Below are 22,739 nucleotides of genomic sequence, written 5' to 3' on the forward strand. Positions count from 1 at the left end.
AATAAGTAATTCCTTTATTACTCAATATTAAAGCTGTTGAGTACGGCAAGAATTGTAACACATTTCTTCCACTCCTAAATTTTATTAAACAAAAATTCTTAAATGAAAATACAAAATTTCAACATATTTCTAAAACATAAACTCGAGTTCCATTGTATAAGTCAAAAGTTATTTTAGAGACAAATAAAAACGCTTTCACCCAACTCTCCATTATACAAAACCTATCCAATTCTTATTTCAAAACGTAACAATCTTCCCACCGTTTTGATTGGAGGTTTACTTTACTAATCAAAACTAATTATATTTCTATGAGTAAAATGAATGAAAATTATAATGTTAAAAATACTGTTCCGAAAGTCCAAGTTTTTCAGCTCAAAAATTTAATTGGCACTTTAATAAGTCTTCCACTTCTCGTTCTTACTGTTTTTTCCAACTACCTGCAAGTCCTTCTCTGGTTTATTCTTGCATGCGTCATTATTCATTAGATTAGGTTCAGTGGGTGAGGAAATTTCGAGTGGGAAAATCTTCTGCGCAGGTCTGACGAGTTCACAGGATGAAGTTTTAAGGCAAACCACTCGTACTTGCCCATCTTTACCAGGAAAAACATCTATTATTTTAGCCATTGGCCATAAAGTTCTTTTTTTACCGTCAGTTTCGATTAAAACAATATCTCCTACTTTCAAAGGTTCAATCGGTTTGCTCTTTGATGATCGTTGTAATAATTGCCCAAGGTACTCACTTCTAAATCTTTCTCTTAAAGCATTGCGCAAATTTTTGAGTAATTCGAAAAATATGCTAGCATCCATGAATTTTCAGTGTTCTTGCAGGTAAGAGTTGCCACAACGGTTTTTCTCTGCTCTAAGTATATTTCCTCTTCATTTTTTATTGGGGTTGAATTAGGCCACTCTTCTTTAGACTTGGACAACCAAAGTGGGCCCTCCCACCATTTAGTTTCCAGAAGCTTTGAAACAGTGCATCCCCTAGATGGCAAGTCAGCAGGATTACTAATACCAGGAACATGTCTCCAATCCTTGGGATCACTACATTCACGTATTTTCTTCACTCTGTTACAAACGAATGTTCCCCAGGGTAGGTCATTCTTCTTAATCCAGAACAAGGCAGTTGTTGAATCCGTCCAATAATATGTTTCATTTATTTCCAGAGTTAAACTTTTCGTGACGAATTCAGATAACTTAGCGCCAATATAACAAGCTAATAATTCAAGTCTTGGAATCGTAATTTTTCGCAGTGGAGAAACTCTTGACTTCGCCTGTAAAAGTTGCACTTTTATTTCATCTTGCGATTCATTTCTAAGAAAAATGGCAGTTGCGTACGAATATTTTGAAGCGTCAGCAAAAACATGCAAACTACTGGAAATTCTATTAACTGCTGTTGCTTGGCGAGGAATTCTCACTGATGATAATAAAGATAAATCCTCAAGCCAAACTAAGAATTCCTTTTTCAAATCTTCTGTTAATTCGGTATCCCAACTTAGTTTTTCTTGCCAACTTTTTTGCAGAATCAATTTTGGTATCAATGTGACTGGACAACTAAATCCAATTGGATCAAATATTCTTTGAGCCACAGATAACACTGTACGCCGTGTGATTGGCATATCTTTCATCTTCATTTTTGGTACATCACAAAACAAGGAATCTTCTCGTTTGTTCCACAGTAATCCAAGTACTTTAGTTACTTCCTCTTTTTCTTCATCTTCATCATTATGTATTTTCGTATGCTCCCAGCATCTTAAGTCAAATTTTCCTTTGCCCATTATTTCGGTCGATTTATTGATGAAGTTCCGCAATTCCTCTTCAGTATTCACAGAAGTGACACAATTATCCACATAAAAAGAATATAATAACTTCTCGGCAATTTCAGAGTCAAACTGTCTCAAATGAAATTTGATAACTGCTCCAAGCAGAAACGGACTGCAGTTTACCCCGAACACTACACGACAATGTCTGAAAAGTTTTATTTCTGTTTTATTATCATCCTTCCACCACAAGAAACGTAAGTAGTCACGATCTTTATCATTTACTGAAATTTGAAGAAAGGCACCTTTTATATCGGAAATTACCCCAATGCTGTTTTCTCTAAATTTTAGAATTATCACGGGTATCAGTTCCAGCAAATTTGGCCCCTTGGCTAAGCAATCATTTAATGAAAAAGATCCTTTCTGTTTGGCAGATGCATCAAAAACGGGTCTCACCGGAGTTGTCAAGCTGTTTTTAAAAACTGCTCGGTGAGGAAGGTAATGTGCACTATTGCCTTTAAGTTGTTCAGGGACTTCTTCTATAACACCTTCCTTACACCAATTTTCAAAAATTGCATTGTAGTCGAAAAATTTATTAGCTTCGTTAAGTTTTGTTGTAGTTGATAGTAATCTTTTTTCGGCTACTTTTCTATTGTCAGGCAAGATGTTGGCTTCTTTGATCCATGGCAAATAAATTTCATACCGTCCTTCAGAATTCAATTTAACTGTTCTTTCGAAGTGCACTTGGACTGCGTCCTCTATTTCCTTTTGATCTTTTATTTCACATGCATCTGTTATACCTATTGCTTCAAGCTTCCAAAGGTTTTCTATGTCAGTGGTCTGAGTTAATAGAGAAATCAAAACATTCGAAAGATTGGCGTCAATTACTGAGGGTTTCATTTTCCCCATAATGACCCATCCTAAATAAGTCTCTACTGCAGTTAAACCACACGCCAAATTGCACACTTTCCCAGTGTAAAGTTTTCCTGCTTCATCGGCTCCAATTAATAACTCAATAGGCTGTCGATGATTCCCAATATCACTAAGTGAGATGCCCTTCAGTACCATTTCCTGCATCCAAGGTCCATCATGAAGTCGTGGAACAAAACTGCAAATTTTATGTTGATCCAAAACATGCATATTACAACTATAACTATTTTTCAAATCGGTAACTTTAATAGAAAAAAGATTATGAATTTCGCTGCTTGATTTTGACCCTCCAAATAAGCTATGAATCAATGTTTGAGTATCAATTTGGCGAAATTTCAGTTCCTCAACAGTGCTCTTCAGAATATATGAGCGTTGAGAGCCAGTGTCAATTAATGCTCTTATAGCACGTTTTCCTTCTTTACTCTCAATATTTACCATTAAAGTTTGAAGGAATATCTCTCCAGAACAGCAAGAATTCGCAAGTATTACATTTTGGCATTCACTCGAATCAATTACTTTTTCATCTTTTACTTCGTGCTTGTTTGGCGATAATTCTGCACACATGATCGACCAATGTCTCTTAGCACAAATTAGACATTTAACACTTGATTTGCAATATTTTGCTTTATGTCCAAACTTAAGACATATAAAGCAAGCTTTCTTATTCTTAATTAGTTCTTGCTTCTGATGGTAAGCCAATTTGGCTGCCGTAAAACAATCTTTACTCTCGTGGTTTTTGTCGCAAAATACACACCTTCTATCTACCACAGTCCTCGAGCTTTTACTTCCAGAAAATAACTCATTTGCTGTTGGTATAAATATATCAGCTTCAGTCTTCTTTTCTTTCTTAGTACCAGCAGCAATAAATTTGAATCCAGTTCTCACTAAAGAAATTCGTTGTTCTCCTTCCCCTTCGTTTCTCAGAAACAATAGCAGTTGCTTCAATTTTTCACAATACGTATTTTCTTGAACCTTTGTTGTTGAATAACTCCTTAACCAAACTCTTAAAATCTCTTCAGGAATGCACGATTCAACCAAAGGGAATAACATTGCTGCGTATTTGTCACTGGTCATACCTATTGACTCTAAAGAACGAAGGTAGGATTCCAATTTATCGTATAAATGAGTTACATTTATTCTTCTCGGTTGTTCTGTGGCATTTTTAATAACTAGACTCAATAATTCTCTGACATAAAATTCAATTAATAATTCTTCACCACCAAATCTATTTTTTAAGCATTCAATAACCTTATCATAATTGTCAGCAGTGGCGGGGAAACTCTCCACGATTTCTCTAGCTCTGGAACCAACTACGGTTGCTTGATATAAATAATGGAATTTATCTTCTTTTTCCATTTCTAGGTCATCGTGGATACGCTTAAACTGATTCCAGAATGTAAGCCAATCCTTAATGTCACCTCCGAATTGTTTCAATTCAATCTTGGGTAACTTTAATTTTCGTCTGCTTAGCTTTGGCGACGAACTAAAGGAAGCCAAGGAAGGTTCAACTTTTTTATTGAAATGGTCTGCAATTTTTACGCGAGCGAGATCCATCTTTTCATTATACTCTTCTGTTCTTGTATGTTCCATTTCAAATTCTTCATCAGTTTCAAACTTTTTTTCTAGTACTTTTGAATTGAAATCATTTAATATTCCATAGAGTCGTTCTAACGTGGCACTTTTAAATTTTAATACTTCATCATCTGGTAATTCTTCAAATAAAGTATTAAACGTTTTGGTAAAGGAAGCTCTAGTAGCTCTGCGTTTTCTCAATATTGCATCCATTCCTTTATCATGTCCGGGTCACCACAATGTTGAGTACGGCAAGAATTGTAACACATTTCTTCCACTCCTAAATTTTATTAAACAAAAATTCTTAAAAGAAAATACAAAATTTCAACATATTTCTAAAACATGAACTCGAGTTCCATTGTATAAGTCAAAAGTTATTTTGGAGACAAATAAAAACGCTTTCACTCAACTCTCCATTATACAAAACCTATCCAATTCTTATTTCAAAACGTAACAAAAGCTGGAAAAGTCTTTACAATTTTTATTTGATCTTTTGACAGAATTTTGTAATTTTTTTAGCGATACCTAAAATCAATTAATATGAAAGGTCATTTAAAACTTTCAAATAATGGTATTTTTTTGCTGAATTGCATTGACTAAAACTGAAAAAGTTCCAAGAACTTTTCAGTGAACATACCAAGAGTGTGTCCTTAAAATTATGACTGATATGTAACAGAATACATCAAAAAGATATTTTTCAGAAAAAAAAAAATTATCTGTAAAAAATTCCATACTATTTTATCTGCTTCTTAAAAATCTTGCAAATGTGAAAAATTCAAACTTCCTTAAATGTTCCAAGATAAAAATCCCATTAGAGGGAACGCAAAACTCAGAGGAATGCTTAATACTCTTCTTCACATAAACTTGCAAATAATTTTAAACAGTTTTATATTCTTTTATACAAAATCTAAGTTAGTTGAAATTACTGAGATAGACAAAAGAAATTTATTGGAGACATTAGTTAATCAGCTGAAATTGATTTGTAAAATTAAAAGAATTCCTCAAGCTATCCACTTATCATTAAGTGTATGAACACATATTTTATTGATAATTATAGACAAATAACGCAACTAAAATGAAATTATATTGATTATAGAAAATTAATACATTTGTACCAATGCATGAAGCCTGTTATAATTTGCTTAAGAGTGGATGAAGAACAAACCTTCCTGTAAAATGCTTCTTTTGCCTAGCATTTTGATGGCTTCGATGCCCCCTATTCACTTTAGACGTTATGTCAACTTCTTTTCTTCTTTTTGTAATTAATTAGTGTATTAAATGTTTAAGCGCTCGAACCATTAAGAATGCATATTAATCTGGTTGTTGAATTAAAAGTTATTTGGATTTCTCTTTCTTATTTTGCTCAATGTACGATTAATTTAAAATAAAATGTATTTCAATGGATTGCAGGGGAGAAAATGCTACCAAACTTTTTCAGTATTCTGTAAGCCGAATATCTGGGATATATACTGGGTATCTGCGCACCTGGAAAGTCATGAAAAGCCATGGATAGTCATGAATTTCGGTATTGAACAAAATTTGTCATGATTTTAACATTTTTTTTTAAAAAAAAAGCACCTTTTAGATNAAAATCTAATTTTTAAAAAGGAATTATCCCCCCCCCCCCCACTTTCATGGTGTTAGAAATATCTGAATTTGCAACAAAATTCCCACTCACAGTCTTATTTTATGAAAATATAAATTTTTTTTTCTATGTTCTTTAAAAAATTATGGTGTTCTTTCAAAAAATAAAAGAGAAAAAAAATTTCTTGAGCGAATTATCTTTTAAACTTCTGTGATTTCAGAATTTTTGTTATTATATATTTTTTATTTTATCAATTTCAAATTCTAGCTGAAGCAAGCCAGTCATTGGTGAATTTTTTTTTATTCCGAAATGAGAACAGAAAAATCAGGAGTATTTCTTTCCTTTCCAATGAACAAGAAAAGTATCTTAAGAATATAATTCTGCAGAAAAAAATTTTTTTTTTTTTTACTTTTGTATTTTTTTCAGCTTTAACTCTTTCTTTACTTTGTTTTTTAAATTTAAAATCTATAAATATGAAGATGCAGAGTATAACAGTTTTGGTTATACCTATCATTTCAATTAATGTTATTATAATGCTTTTTTAAATTTATTGCTGTGTTATTGACGGAGAAGATAGTAACTTCGTTAAGTCATGAAAAATTTTTGAATTAGTCATGAATTTGAAAATCTAAAATGTAGCAGATACCCAGCATATAGTATATTATTTTGAGAAAAAATATTTTCTTTTAGATAACTTAAAATTGTACAACATTTTTCCAAATTCTCATAATAGGTTATTGCCACTTCATAATATTAATATATTAAAGCTTTTTCCCTCTTAAATATGATTGTATTTTTTTTTTTTTTACTCTTGTTCAGTAGTGATGCAGGCATGTTCATATCTGAACAATTGAAGTCACTTTTTAAAAATGTTGTAAAGTAAAGAAATATTCTTTAAAAGAATGTGTAAGAATTGCTTTTACATAAACATATAAAAAATACTTTTAAGATTATTGCTGTGGGAAATACTTTTGAAAAAATTTATTTTTACATTTTTGCTTATTCATCCAAATTATTTTAATTTAAACACTTGCCTTATTATAACAATTACTGTAAAAAAATACTATTTAAGCTTATTGCTGTGGGAAATATTTTTGAAAAAATGTGTTTTTACATTTTTGCATATTCATCCAAATTATTTTAATGTAAACCTGCCCTATTATAAAAGCATGAAAATGACTCAGTCTCTAAACTACAAATTTTAAAAAAAGATTAAAACTCTTTTGAGATTATAAATTGTTGCAATAGCACTTCTGTATGTAATCTAATTTTTACCTTTTAGAAAATGTAACTTAAATTAAGAAACCTTCATTTTCAGTAAATGTATTTGAGTGTAAATTTTACTTGACACATTTGATTTGTTTAACCCCTTGCCTACCGAGGAAAATTTCGTTATTCACCTCCCCAGTGCCACTGGTTGTATTAAGAAAAAATAAGAGAGACGCTTTTAAATCTAAAAACTGTTTACTTTTATAAAAAACAACAAGAAATAACGAAATACAAAATTTGAAGTATAACAGTATAATAATAAAAAATTTGTATTGAATGTAAAAAAAGTAATAATTTAGAAAGTTAGAAACACAAATCAAGCAGAAAACGAAAAATATTTAAAGATATGTATGTTAGCTAAACAGCACTTTATCAGGAGGCACACTGTCTGCTGACGTACAGGAGCCTTTCTGTCTTCAGTGGTAATATCAAAAACTGACGGTGTCCCGAGACTCCATAATGGGTAAACTAAATAAGGATGTATGATATAATTTAGGATTTTTTTGTTCCTGAAGCATATAGATGGCAGCACTTTTTTGGAATTTTTACTCATTAAATGTTTTTGCTTTATATTTCAAGATTTTTCGGAAGGGGTCAGCACTTGATATATTTCTGAAGATTTTTATTAAAGATTTGGCAATTTATATTTTATTTTGATTTGGTTATTCTAATTATATTTATTTATTTTTCTTATATGTGGGCGTTTCATTATTAAGTCTTACTCTGTATGCTTTTGAATTGTGTTTGTCATTAATTTTTCGTTGCGTTTACATTTCAATTTTTGCTTTTTTAATTGCTATTTCTTATTTAGTTCAGCTATTATGGGGCATCGGGGGCACAGTCAGTTTTTGGTATGACCATTGACGACAGAAAGGCTCCTGTATGTTGGCAGACAGTGTGCCCCTGATGAAGTGCTGTTTTGCTAACATACATAATTTTGAATATTCCTTGTTTTCTGCTTGATTTGTGTTTCTAACTTTCTAAATTATTAAAATAAGACAAATTTGGTTACATCTGCTTCCAGAGCTTTTCCATTTTGACATATTATTTTAAATGTTATTTTCTTATTTTGTATTTTTTTTTTTGAATTTGTGTATATCAGTTTCATTCTTTGATTAGATGTGAAAAAGTAATGTTATATTTTGAAGTTCTAACCCCAAAGATGAAGGAAAATACTAATTTAATTTACTCTCAGACATATTTGCATAAAGAATAAAAACTTTTATTACACACTGGGACAAAAACGAAAGGGAAAGGAAAGTAAAAAAAGCGTCTACTACTCAAAAGAAACCCAAGCAGTAACTGCACAGCTATGATTTACTTTCCAGAAACTCCCCTTTACTCCCCTCTTTTGAAAACACTTTCAAGGTCATTCTATTGCACTCCAAAGGTGTAAGAGTGATTTTACTAACAGCAGCGCAGTGCAGCTTTTGAATGGCGTATATATACACCAGCTGCAGTTAAAATGTCGGCTTTGCAAAGCCTACATATACGTCTGTGGTAGGCAAGTTATAAATAATTACACAGGTAATAAATAATTAGTAGACCGATTAATGAATAATTACACTATTTTATTTAAAGCACATAAAAGGATTTTTTCTAAATATCTTTGTAACGCTTATTTGGAGTGTTTCTTTTACTTTTGTGTTGAAGCAACTTTTATGATCTTATAGTTTGTTGTTGAAATTAATGAATCTAGTGTTTCTGCTCAAAATAGTTTTCCTGAATTAAACTTTGAGGATGTTAAGGATGTTCAACGAGAACCATCAAATCAAAATGAAGGTGAAGATTTTAAAACAGTGTTTAAGTCATGTATATTTGGTTTAAATACTGATTGTCCTGAACATGAACAATGTGTTCCAAAAAATAATCGTGCTCGAAGTGGTTTTTGTGAATGTGAAGATGAATATGTACGAGATGCTGAAGGAATCTGCAAAAAAAAGCCATTAATCAGAAATCATAATCGTCACATTACTATTTCTCCTTCAATAACTGTGAGTCAGGTAACTATATTTAAGAATTTATTTTATTTCTTTTTAAAACATGAAGTACAATTTGAAAGTGATCCTATCTCTTTAGTGTACTGTTACTGACTTTTATGAAAATTGTGAATTTAAAGTAAACTTTGATATTGCAATAAAAGCTTTTTAAAAAGACTAATTCAGTCAAAGCTTGTTATAATGAACTATGTGATTTGGGTGAAAATGGACGTTGTAACAAGAGGTCATTATATTCTGAGTGCACAAAAATTTGGTAAATATTCACTCATAACTAAAAAGCACTAGACTAAATTTAACAAAGCAATACTTTACTTTAATAAGTTTTCAGTAATTATTGGAAGAATTGATAATAACGTAACACATTTTTAAAGGTGGTTTATGCATAAAACTACCCTTTAAAATAATTCTTAACACTAAACATACCAACACTTAATGTATACCTATGACCAGACTTTATGTTTCCTGATTGAATGCATGAAATATGGATGTTAGAAAGGAAATAAACTAAAAAAACTCTATTATAATTAAATAAAATTGTACATTGCCAATTTTAATGTATTGCAAATACAAAAAAAATATTTAATTCATTGCTCAACGCATTTTTTACTTATACAGGGTGTTTCCATTGTACATTTTTAGCAAGCATATTTCTTCTAATCATTATTATTTCTTTAATTCTTATAATTATTCTTAAAATTATAAGAATAATTATTCTTATAGTTATAAGAATTATAATTCTTTTAACTAATATTATTGCTTCTAACAACTTGTGCTGTCTTGATTGTTTCAACATTTTTCTGGGTAAAAACTGACAGTTAGATATGAAGTAAAGCTATCGAAATAAAATATAAGCTACTACCAAAACATTTAGTTTTGTCACTTTTTTTACACAAAAATGCCAATTTAAAATTTTAGGTACTTTCTAGAAATTTGAATTCACAGTTATTCTGTTTGAACTAACTATGCAGCAGTCTTTGCAGAAATGTGCAACTAATCGAAAGCAATACGTTTAACATGCATTACATCATAATAAATTGTTCGCCCAGTCAAATGACCAGTTGTGGTAAAGATATACGACAAGTATTATTCAGAACAAACAGTATACAAAAAAATAATAATATTAGAATATTAACTGCATATAATTGTTAGAAAAAGTCATGCAGTCAGATGTGCAAACACGAAAAGATGATAAGCGCATTTTCAATGCAAAAGTTCTTAAACGGTCATTTGACTGGTTATAGTATGTTTAGTGTCAATAGGTAAAAATTGCATTAAAAATAATGTCGACAAGTGTGCTCATATCAGGACGATGTGACAGACTTTTATTTTTATGTATCCCCTTACAGTCCATCAGGCTACTTCAGGGTGTTGGATAACTTTTTATTCCATATGGACCCAAACAAACAACTTAACCTTCAGAATTTTCTTAGGAAAAGATGTTGTAACATGAAGTAAATTGTAAAGAGCGAGTAAAAAAAAATATAATTTGGAAATCGCGTTTTTATAATTTTTTGTGTGATTTATTTTTATTTATCCCCCCCCAAGAAGAAACATTACTAAACATTTTTTAAAAATATAAAGGTTTTTTTTGGAATATATTTCCTTTTTCCAATGCCATTTTTTATGTTTGTGTTAATTGGAAAAAGGGCAAAACCTGCTTGACCGGAGCCTCTTTAACCATCTAATGCTTTGTCTTTTTGGACCTTTCAGATAGTCCATTTTACCAAATTGGTACTGGTATTTGAATTATGCATTTTAGGCATGCGTAAGTTTAGAAGAAGCCATCTGTAGAAATTTAGTTATTCTAGGAATAGATACTGCTAAAACATTTTTGATAGCAATCATTACTGAAATATTACTACAGTGTAAAGTCGCGTATCCGGAATCGGTGAGACTTCCAGAAGTCCGTATTATAGATTTTTCCGTATAATAGACCCCCAAGGTACACAAAGCTTAAAATGATTTAATAAACGATCTGAATCTAAGAAGTAAAAAATAAATAAACATTATTTTTAAGGGGAACAATGTTTTAGCATTAGAATATCTAAATCAAATATAAAATATTAGAAAAAAAATATTATTGCTGAAAATATGGAAAATGAAAAAAATTTAACAGTTATGAAAATATTAATCCGCCATTTTGAACTAGAACGATTCAAGCAGGATGGGGAAATTCATGTCATTCTGGAACAAAGCTTAAAATGATCTAAATCTAAGAAGCAAAAAATAAGTAAACATTATTTTTAAGGGGAATAATGTTTTAGTATTAGAATATCTAATCAATAAAATATGAAATATTAGAAAAAAAATATTATTGCTTAAAATATAGAAAACGAAAAAAAATTGACATATGAAAATAATAATCCGCCATTTTTAACTAGAATGATTCAAGCAAGAAAGGGAAATTCCCGTCATTCATTAAGGTGGGTAGGTGGAGGAGAAAAATTCATTTCCTCCTTATTTGTGAAAGAAAATAAGTGTAAAGAGGAGATCATTTAAGTTGAGGGTGGGGAAGTAACAAATTATTGTTTTCTCTCCAATCATTGGCTATCAATCAAGCATAAAGGCGGGGCACGCTGATCGGGTTCTCTTTATTTTTTCTTCTATGACTGAAAGAATCTGCTAAAGAAAGAATGTTACCCCCTTTTTCCCCCGCCTCCTAAATATTACATGGTATGGGGAAGAACGAATGTTTTGTTTCTCAAGGACGTGTATCCTTTTAGACCTATTCAAATTTTCCATTTTGACTCCCCCTCCACCTTAACGCTTGCCCCGTTTACCCTTTTCCACAGTATTTCTTCTTTCAATAAAAAGGTTCCAGGAAATGCCTCTTTTACTAGCCACCTGCATGGGAAAGGGGGGGGGAGGGGACTCAGTTGCGGTCTTTTGAAAACAAATCTCCCTCTTTTTCCTACATTCCAAGGGAGGAGCGTCACTAACGGTCACTCAATGGTCTTGGTAGATCTTCACTTCCCCTTTCTGGTGATTTATGGGTTCGATGCAGAAAAGAGAAAATGTGTCAAAAGACTTCTTTTCTTTTTTTTTTTCTTTTTTTTTTAAGGAAAGGGGATGATGGAGAGATGTTGGTTTATTTTGATTCTTAAAAAGTGTCCGGGAAATCGACCCTTCCGGGAAAGGGACGTCCGGATATGGGACGTTACACTGTACTAGAATTTGAAAAACATTTTGCTTGTTAATAAAACTTTTGTTAATTAAACATGCCTGAAATATCTTCCAAATTTTTGTTTCGTGTCTGTGACTTATCCTGTTTTAAAGGTAGAAACAAATTCAGTTTCGTCTATGCCTGTCTCTACATATCACCATATGAACTCTTATGATAAGAACTAAAAATACTTACCTAGTTTCATACTAATTGTTTTTTATGTATGGATTATTTAATATTGTTTTTTTTTTACAATGCTAGTGTGTGCATGCGTATCTTTTATTGTTGTGTGTCAAAATATCAAATTTTTTAGGCAACTGTTTCTGTGAAAAATGTTACTGATAAGTCACTAACTACTACTTCTTCAGTGCATCAACTTGTTGTGTCAGCAGGAGATAATGTAACATTACAATTGCCAGAAAACGAAGTTACGCTCTCTGCTTATGCTGTTCAACAATTAGAAGGTGATATTAAGTGAACCTTAATATTTTTTCCTCAGAACCTCTGGGTTTATTTATGCAGTCACTTTTTTAATTTCAAATTTAAATTTGTAATGAAAATATAATTATTTCTAATGTAACATTGTATGGATTCTAAAATTATGTGTTTACACCTGTAATGAATACAAAGTACGAATTTTCTTTTAAAATTTTAATTGTTCTTTTAAAAAAACAGCTCTCTCTCTCCTACAACACTTTCTCTGTTTAAAAAAACAACACTTTTAAAGTTTATTTAAAGTGTCCTTTTCTAATTTCTTGATGCACATGTTTAATTTTAAAAGGCTATGAATTGTTTTAAAATATAACACAAAGTCCCTTATCTGGATGTCTGTTTACCAGAACAGTCTCTTTTCCAAACATTTTTTAAGAATCAAAAAAATCAAAACTCTTTTCAATTTAAGAATTTTTTGTGTTACACTTATAACCCGTTAAAAAAAGCATGCGGGGATGAGAATCCTCCGCTTTATGATTTTCACCAATTTTTGTTCGATTTTATTCCGACTCTCGCTATAAGACTAAAAAAAACAGTTATCGCCGCAACAAAATTCATCATTTCACTGCAGCACAAAAGAATTGCGAATTTATTTTCACGTCTCGCATAAAAAGATTATTATTGACAAGAAACACACACTCAGTTTAAGAGTGCACAAAAATTTCACATTTTGAAAAAATTGCAGATTTGAGATGAAATGGTCATGACTAAAGCAAGTCATTAAATGATAATTCCAAAACACAATTCAGAATTCTTGTATTAATATTATACTAAAAATGAAATTGAGCATTTAAAAACTATGTGGAAATCGCAAATTGTTGAAAATTTGATCGATAAAGCCATGTAGACAATAATCTCAACATAAATCGAGTGCATCAAAAAGCAATTCTATAAATGTGCAATTCAAAGTTTCCCATGTATTATAATGCAGCATTAAAAAGTTATGAAAATCAGCAGCAAGCACTTAAAAAAATGTGATCATAAATCCACGTGAGATTGCAGTTGAAAAGTCAATAATTTAATATAAAATGCGCCATTTGAAGTGTGCCGAATGATATTATATTAAAACGTGATTTTAAAAACCAAGTGTAAATCTATTTTAATAACTACAGAAAAAACAATAGTTAAAACTACGCGGATTCATCGTGGAATCATCTCTAATTGACTGGATTGAGAAATTATTACTAACTGAAATGAGTGATTCGGAACTTGCTGCATGCAATAATAGCATTTTAAAATATTGAAACTTCAAAAACCGCATAGGAATCAGTAAGCTGCGAAAATAGCGTAACCTCACAGATTTATTCATTGTTTATTGAAATTGATGTTAATTATCGTCTAGTTGTTATTTTTTATTGAATAACAATGTTTTGATCTTTGTTTACGTTAAAGACTCTATTGTCTGGAAAAATCTATTTTCTTGACTTGCTAAAGTCCTGGTGATTCCAGATATGGAACTTTCACTGTATATAATTTAAAGTTATTGTTTTTAAAATGCAATAATAATTGTAAATATCAGGTTAAAAAACTTACTATAATCTGTAAAAAATCTGCAAGCATTATCTAATGCAAAGTGATAGTAAATTAGTGTCAATTTATACATAAATCTGACACTGATTTAATATAGTAAATGTTTGAAATAGTTTAATATAGTTCTTGTGCATGACCATTCAGAACCATTCATCCGGTATCCAAAAAATGAAGAAAAATTTTGCTCGGTATTCCCACCATTTTGAACTAGTACGATTGAGGAAATTTGACTCATCCTTGAAGTTGAGTAGAGAAAAATGTGGGGGATTCTTCTCCCTGTTTGTGAAGAGAAAGCTTGAAAAATTTTTTCTAGACATTGAAGATCTTTAGGTAATAAGGGGGTGGGAAAGAGACAATTTTTTAAATTTTTTTTCTGTGTGTTGGAAAGAATCTTTTTTCTGATAGGCTGCCATCAATCAAGCACAAAGGAGTGACTTGCTGAATTCGTTTTCTCTTTGATTTACAAGGGGGTAGGGTGAAAAGGAAAGAGAAATAAATAGAAAAATTTATCCCTATATTTTATTAAGAGAAATTAAAAAAGGGGAAATGGAAATACAAAATATTAATTAGTATACGAAAATGATTGAAATATGGTTATTTTTTATTCAGTAGTATAAAGTAGGAATATAGTTGAGGGGAATTTAATCATTTAAAAAATAATCAGAAGAATTGAGTAAATTATAACTCAAAACATAATTAACTGTGCTAGTGGGGGAAAATACAAAAAACATCAACCTTTGTCAGGACTACTACTACTGAAATTCATAATTTATCGAAATGAGCTGAATAAATTTTTATTTATTGGTACAAATTAAATGATTCCAAAGAGAGTTATAAAAAATCTATTATAATCTAAATTTGAGTAGTTAGTTTTTTCAATGCCTTATTTAAAAAAGTGGATTAAATAAGGAAAAAAATTGGTAGCATTTAATTAAAAACGCGACAAAGTTTTGCCACTCCTTATAAAAACATGATGCCTTAAAAAATAAAAAAAAAGTATGAATTTCAGATATGTGTGATAATTTTTTTTCAGAGCAGTTTTTTGAAAACATAGAATGCATTTGAATCGTGCTTCAACTATTCACTTATTCAGCAAATTGACTTAAAATTATTATCTGATTTATAGTAAACAACAGGTATACATAATATGCAATTCAAATTCTTCACTTCTTTAAAAAAAAACAGCAAGTGATGATGCAAAAAAATGTTTTTGTGAAAATTATTAAATAAAACATAAGAATTGAAAGGATATTTTTTAGCAATTTAATGTTTAATAATTTAATTTTATGAGTAATTTAAAAAAAAATACTTTTAATTACTTTTTGGAAATTAGAAGTTGATTTATTCAGGCAACTATTATTAAGTTATTCAGGGTGATATCTTTTTTGACTCACTGTACAAGGCACTTTATTTGTTAAAATTCCAGAATTCTTTTGAATGAAGCAGTAAATGTCTTTGCAATTTTTTGCATTCATATCAAAAAGATTTGTTCATATAAATTAAGTAATAAATAACCATAATAATAATCATATTATAAATAAGTAATTAAATTTATAATCTTTTTTACTTAAATAAACACAATAATTTTTTAATGTGTAGGTGATACTTACAAGTATGAGTGGACATTAATTTCTCATCCAGAAGGAGATGAAACTGGTACAATGCAAGATCAAAACACAAAAAATTTGAAACTTTCTAAGGTTTGTAAAAAAGGTTTTTATTAATTCGAAATTTACTTGTTATTAGTTCTGAGCTCTTCAGAAATTTATTATTAATTTAGTATTTATACAGTCCCTAGCCATATTATTAGACACACTATAAGATTATATGTAAAATTACAATTATCAGGTGATACTACACAGTTCTATTGTTTTTACTTGGATGAAACAGGCTTGTATTTGCTTATGCTCCTGTATCCATTGGTTAACATTGTAATGCAATACGTTAAAAATAAATACAATTAGGAAGTATATAAAAAAATCTCCTGAATAAAAACCCATTTCATGTATATTTAAATGTAAAAGTATTGCATATAAACTTGTGCAAATCATGTAATTATTAAAAAACTGCAGTGTGTCTAATAGTTTGATCTAATTATTATAATCTAATTTAACCAATTTCAGTCACATAAAAGCTATAAAGCTGTATGTTAGCTAAGAATTTACATAGAATCTTATAGTGTGTCTAATAATTTGGCCAGGGATTGTATATTTATAATTCTAAAATACATTCATTTTATGTTGTTTTTTTAACATTCGCTTAGTGGCACATTTTGTTTGCTTGTTATGGCTCATTCATGAAATTCAAATTATTCTTTTATATGAATCATTCCATTATTTCAACTTAACCATCTCAGATTTTCATGGAATTTTCTGGAATTAAAATATTTATATTCTGAATTCAGAATTAGTTTTAAAACAATCAATCACAATGATTAAAGAGTTATTATTTTTTTAAATTTTCAATAAGTTACATTTTCTTATAGTACCAAATTGGGCCAAAAATTGGTATTTCTACAAGATGAGTCCTCTTTTCTGGGATTGAAATAATATTGATTGGTAACACTATCAATTTTTGGAATACCCCTGATAGATTTACTAAAGTTAAGGAAATTTAACATTCAATTGATGAGAGACTATGACATTGTTAATCAACTGTGAGAAACTTTGTATTGAGATTAAAATAAATTTTGTGATTCATAAATTGTTTTGTATAGTACAGTTTTATGACCAAGCGAATGTTTCATTTACTTATTACTATTTTTTTCCTTCATAAAATTATATGCGTTTATTTGCTTTGCTTTTTTTAATTTTTTTTTGCTGTTAAGAAATTTTTTACGTTATGTATGATTTTATTATTAGTATTATTTTATATTAGCACTTGACTAAAATGTAGTATGTTTTTATGAAAATATCTTCTACATTAATAATTGTGCAGGGCAAGTATTAATTGCATGATAACTGGCGAAGCTTAACATTATGTCATGGATCAGGTGGTTTTGCTATGAATGATGTATTTTCAAGGGGAAGGCTGCATATCTCTTTTAGTTTGGTTTTGTCCATGTTGATTGTTGAAGATATAATTATTTTGTATGCAATTGTGATAATGGTTCAGAACTGTTCCAATTTTTTTTTTCACCTTCATGCAACATTTTCCTTCATTACTTACAAATTTTATTTACCTATTTACTATTGTACTTCTTAAATGTTCTACTTCGTAAACGAAAAGAGAAGGTCTTTAAGGTGAACTAATTGGCGTCTTATCTCTCAATTTCTGATAAAACTGGCATAATTGCATTGAGAAGTAGCAGCGTCATTCACTTATTTGTCATGAGTGAATGACAAATAAACTTGAAGTTATAGGAATTGCAAAATGAGTGTTTGAAATGATATTTATGCATTCTTTTTTCATCAAAATGTGAAATAAAGGTACAATACTTAATTTTATTTGTATTTTCTAAACAAAATGAGAGAAAATGAATGAGCTCACAGAAGGAGGGGTCACTGGTGGAAAATCAGAGGTGGTAAAATGAATGTTGCTGCAGGGTCATCTAGAAAAACACTTGGGGGTAAAATTGATTTTCAAAAATTGGCAGGTCTAGAATGATTTTTTTGTGGAAATCTATCAGGAACTTATTAAGGCTTGTGAATGAGGGGCCAATTTTTTTTGTTTTAGCTCTTAGCGTTGGAGGACATTTTGGCATTTTGTTCTGGAGGGGTGTTTCTGACATTCCATTGTTTTGGTGGATCCATGCTTAGGAATTAAGTCCAATGTTGGGAGGTAGATCCACTAGAGTGTTTTTATGTGAGTGCTGTTTTCAGAAATTTGATAACTTCTGTAATTGGCCATCTGAAGTTGTACAGGCTAGAGTTATGTTGTTTTACACCCAAGGTCAAGAACTCAAATGATTTTTGTGGCTTTACCTTTTTCCCATATTGTCTATTAAGTTGATCTACTAACTTTATTAAATAAATCAAATATGGCTTTCTTTAGGTGTCTTTTCTTATCAAAAATTAAGTTTTGTTTGTATGGTTTATATTTGCTTGTAGAAAATGAAATCTATGTTCAAGACCTTAATAAGTATTTCAAACACCAAAAATTATTTATAAAATATTTAGTTTTCACAAGCATTATTAATTTCCTTTTTCTTATTTTCTGTTGTTCCCAATAAAATTTCACTATTGTCTTGTAAAAAATGGTCCTCATTTGCCAGAATGAAGAGGTTATTTCTATAATTTCACTTGTTGGCATCCTCATTTTTTTCTCTTATTCCTTCCCTCCACTCACTCTCACCCCTGGGTCTGAGACAAAATTTTTAAATTCTAGCCTATGCGAGATTAGATGCATCAAGTTGTTCTTCAAGGATGAAGAATGTGGGGATTATTTTCATTGTTTTTTAAATCATTATTTAGCATTTTAAATGTTATAATAATTGTAAACTTAGTTCAAATTTTAACTATTTGTGACAGAGATCGTTTTTAAGAGTTATATAATAATCTTTTGATAGATTTATTAAAAAAAATACATCTTCATTCAGTTTGTGAAAAATCAACAAAGCTAATATCATCAAATTTAGCTTCAAACACTACTCCTTTTTACTGGTATATACAGTGAGAGATTATTCTCAGAAATAGGGTTAATTAATGAAGAGAAAAGCAGAATCAAATTTTGCTGAAGAATTCTGAAAAATTGCTGTTTTTTTACCATAAATAACCAATTTTGAAAAATAATTTTTCAATTTTTTTTTGTATTACAAATATAGGTTGTGGGAAGTATTAGCAATTCTTTTAATTAAATTTTTTACACATTGTTTAATACTGCATATATTTTTGTTATATGTATCTTATTTCCCAATATGATTTAAGCCAGGTGTACTGCTTAATAATTGCAAAATCCAGCTATTGGCAATTACCTAACTGATTGGCCATTTATGCTGAATGCACTTTTTGCATGATGTAACTTTTGAGGCTGTGTGGTAATCTTTATTGACTATGAACAAGCTTTTTCTATCAAAGTTTATTGATCAAATAAAGATTGTTTTATTTTTATCTAGCTTCATCACTGAGAATAATCACTCTCTGCTATATTCACTCTATGCTGACAGTTTAGTCCCTGTTTGTGATGTCAAAAGATGTATATTGATTTTTTTTAAAAATAGATTCAGCTTTGAAGAATCGATTAACAGCTTCAACCTAGTTTGCAGGTAATTTCTGGCTTTCATTCATGCCTCTTTGCATGGAGATGTTAAACCTATTTTCCTTCTGCTTCACATGCATGGAAGAAACTTTGAAATTATTAATGCCAAAGGAAATGGCAATTTTCAATATTTCATCTTCTAGCATCCTATTTGAAATGGCAAAGTCATGTTTTCAAACTCATTTTTGAGAATTAAATTTGTGTTCTATGTAGCTTCTCCAATAAGAAGTTTTGTACAGTCATCATTTTCCAGATTTCATTATTTTCTCATAATTGTTTGGCTTTTAAAACTCCTTTATTTATCTAACCTGTAAAACATTTTCTGCCAATATTTAATTGTTTCAAAGTTCAGTCTATGATTCCTCCATTTTTTTAGATATCATTAATAACTTCCAATTTTTTTCCCTATTTTATAAGAATTACTTTTTGATAAGAATAGGTATCAATACAGACTGAATGAATTTCATATTACCATAATAAATTTGAGTTTGATAATGCACACTCCAACCTATTACTGATTAGTTTTTTAAAGAACAATTCTTAAGGAAAACAAATATTTTTGTTTCTCCCTTTTCACTATTTTACACCCTAATTCTAAAATTCCTTCTTTGCCTGTGTTTTAGGCAGGCAATATGTGGTTTCAACTTGATTTTTAATGCATCTACCATAAGAGAATATATGAAAATGAAATATTGAATTTCTCCTATATAGGGAAGTAATGGAATATTTTCATTTATTTTTTAATTTTTTCTATTTTGCTTTCTTTATGATTAAGTGGAAGCACCTGACAGTGTTTGAATATAGGAAGGTGGTGGTCTGTGTGAGATTGGGGCTCATTTAGTTTTCATCTTCGGTCAACATCTGTGTGAAACTTTATGTGGAACTAATTTGGTTTTGATTGCCATTCATTGTTTGGTAGGGGTTAATTATAAATATGAAGGCTTGTACTGTATTAATTGTAGTTGTTCAATGCAGGATAGTATGCATTATTTTTACTTATAAGCAAATTTTCTTAACTTCAAATTTAAGGATGTAAATGCTTTGTTTATAGGTCTTGATGATAGTTTTAGATAGAGATCAACTCCTGATGATGACATTATTTTTAAAAACCATCAATGATCTGTGGTTAATTTATGATGATTTAAGATTAGTCATTTTTCATCAGATCAATCTCTTTTGAATAACCCATCTTCAATTTTAACAAAATTTTTGTGTAACCAACATTCACGGCAAAGTAAGTCATTGTACCAATTTTAAGATTTTTAACTTAAAAATGTTTTAAGTTATAATACAGGTTGAAAACTAAAATTTTCATCAAAAATGACAAACTTGCATCATATGAATATTTGTAACTTATTTCTTAATTATAGTAAAAGAAAATATCAAGCACTATTGCAAAGCTAAACAGTGACCTTTTAATCAATACAATATCTGACCTTCTGATGCTAAATCAATGTTTAAAAGTGACCTGGTTTTCATTTTTGACCTTAAATATGATAAAACAAGTATCCTCCAAAAAATTTTAATAAAAATATTTTTCCTCATTATTCTTCTGCATATGTAACAATTTGTAGCTTGAGACCTCAACTGGTAAAATGTACAAAATTTATAGAAGTGATATGCTCTTAAACTGTCCACTTCTAGAAGTAAAACACTAAACACAATAAATAGCCATAAAAAGGTGAGTCAAAATCAAAATCTAAAAATTTTTCAATCAATATTAAATTTCAAAAATGCTTTTATAAAAATTAGGACCATTGATATCAAAAATAGTGTTTTCCACAACTTTGATGGAAATTTTAGCATGCATAATTTATCTTTAATACTTGAAAATGGTTTACCCTTAGCTATGATTTAAATTAATTACATGCTGTAAACAACACTTATTTAATTAAAAATTTTTATTTAAACCAAATTTGTTACACAACAATTTTTTAAGACAAAGTAATATATATATATAATATCAGGACCACATCCCTGATATATTGGGTTGTATTTAGCTCAAATAAGCAAGTCGTGAACCAATTAGTTCTTCATAAGTTTTATTTAAGGGTAGGCTGGTGGCTATAACAGTTAGCACCCATTCTCCACATTGGAGGGGGTGGACAACACTCTCAGACGATTCCGTCACAGCTTATCAGGTCCACACCATACTTGAGAAAGGCACATAAAAACTATTGTTCCTGTATTAAGTACTAACACAAAAGGAGGTAAAAAGGCTCAGTCGTGCATACCTTGTAACTCTGCGCATCATCGATAATCATTTAATGCTTTTTAATATGGGAGGGAAAGATTTTAAAATAACTCCTCCTTTGAAATATAAATCTAATTATAATTCATTGGTATGTTTTCAGCCTTGAAGTCCCAAAATAGAATATCTCTACACCTATTCTTTACCAAAGACATTTTATGAAAATGAAAGAGTTTTAATGCTTTTGTTAATACAAAAGTATTTTTTATAATTTTTATATTACATATATATATACACACTCTATAACAAAAAAATCGACGCACCAAGAAGCAATCGTGCGATTGCTTTGAAATTTCGTATTCATGAATGTTTTGAACAGATATGGCTGGAATGATGCCAACTGGGGACGTATAGTCTTTAGCGACGAATCCCGCTTCCAACTGTGTCCTGGCGATCATCGAAGACATGTTTGGAGACGCACAGAGCAGAGGGGGGAGCCTGCCTCACTATTGCACGCCACACCGGCCCTCAACAAGGCAATTTGGTCTGGGGTGCCATTTCCTTTGACAGCCGGACCCCTTTGGTCGTCATTAGAGGTACACTTACTGCACAGCAGTACGTCGACGACATCCTAAGACCTGTTTTGCTACCGTTCCTTTTGCAGCGCCCTGGGCTGGTTTTTCAGCAGGACAATGCCAGACCACATATGGCGTGGACAGTTCATAGCGTGTTGCTATGAACTGTCTGCAAGCTTGTCAAACTCTTCCTTGTCTGCCAGATCACTCCCTCATCGAGCATGTCAGGGATATGATGGGACGGCGATTGCATCTGGCACGGAATGTTGATGACCTCGTTCGACAATTGGATTGAATTTGGCAGAAAATACCGCAAGAGACCATCAGGGAGCTTTATCGGTCTATGCCACGCCGTGTGGCAGCTTGTATCCAGGCTAGAGGCGGGTCAACACCTTATTGAACTTGTTACTGTAACTCTGCAATAAATTATTCAATTGTTCTGAAATTTTAATCATTTACTATTCTGTACATTGTCTTCCT

The 22,739-nt window shown here is 30.4% G+C and overlaps 2 protein-coding genes across 6 annotated transcripts in view; one reads left to right on the top strand and one right to left on the bottom strand.

The window, feature by feature from the left end:
* Nucleotides 1-22,739, top strand: part of LOC107451509 (dyslexia-associated protein KIAA0319-like protein) — a 118,797-nt gene that overhangs the window by 34,937 nt on the left and 61,121 nt on the right. For all 5 annotated transcript variants that reach the window (XM_016067634.3, XM_016067636.3, XM_016067638.4 and 2 more), the window contains 3 exons: nt 8,830-9,115; nt 12,589-12,739; nt 15,897-15,997. In XM_016067634.3, coding sequence (XP_015923120.2) covers nt 8,830-9,115; nt 12,589-12,739; nt 15,897-15,997 — 538 coding nt within the window. The remainder of the gene's footprint in view (nt 1-8,829; nt 9,116-12,588; nt 12,740-15,896; nt 15,998-22,739) is intronic.
* On the bottom strand, nt 167-4,964 carry LOC139424844 (uncharacterized). The gene has a single exon (XM_071187540.1). It carries the CDS (start codon nt 4,469-4,471, stop codon nt 755-757), a length of 3,717 nt encoding a protein of 1,238 aa, XP_071043641.1. The 5' UTR covers nt 4,472-4,964; the 3' UTR covers nt 167-754.

This window comes from Parasteatoda tepidariorum, chromosome X1 (genome assembly GCF_043381705.1).
Source record: "Parasteatoda tepidariorum isolate YZ-2023 chromosome X1, CAS_Ptep_4.0, whole genome shotgun sequence".
NCBI classification, from domain to species: domain Eukaryota; kingdom Metazoa; phylum Arthropoda; class Arachnida; order Araneae; family Theridiidae; genus Parasteatoda; species Parasteatoda tepidariorum.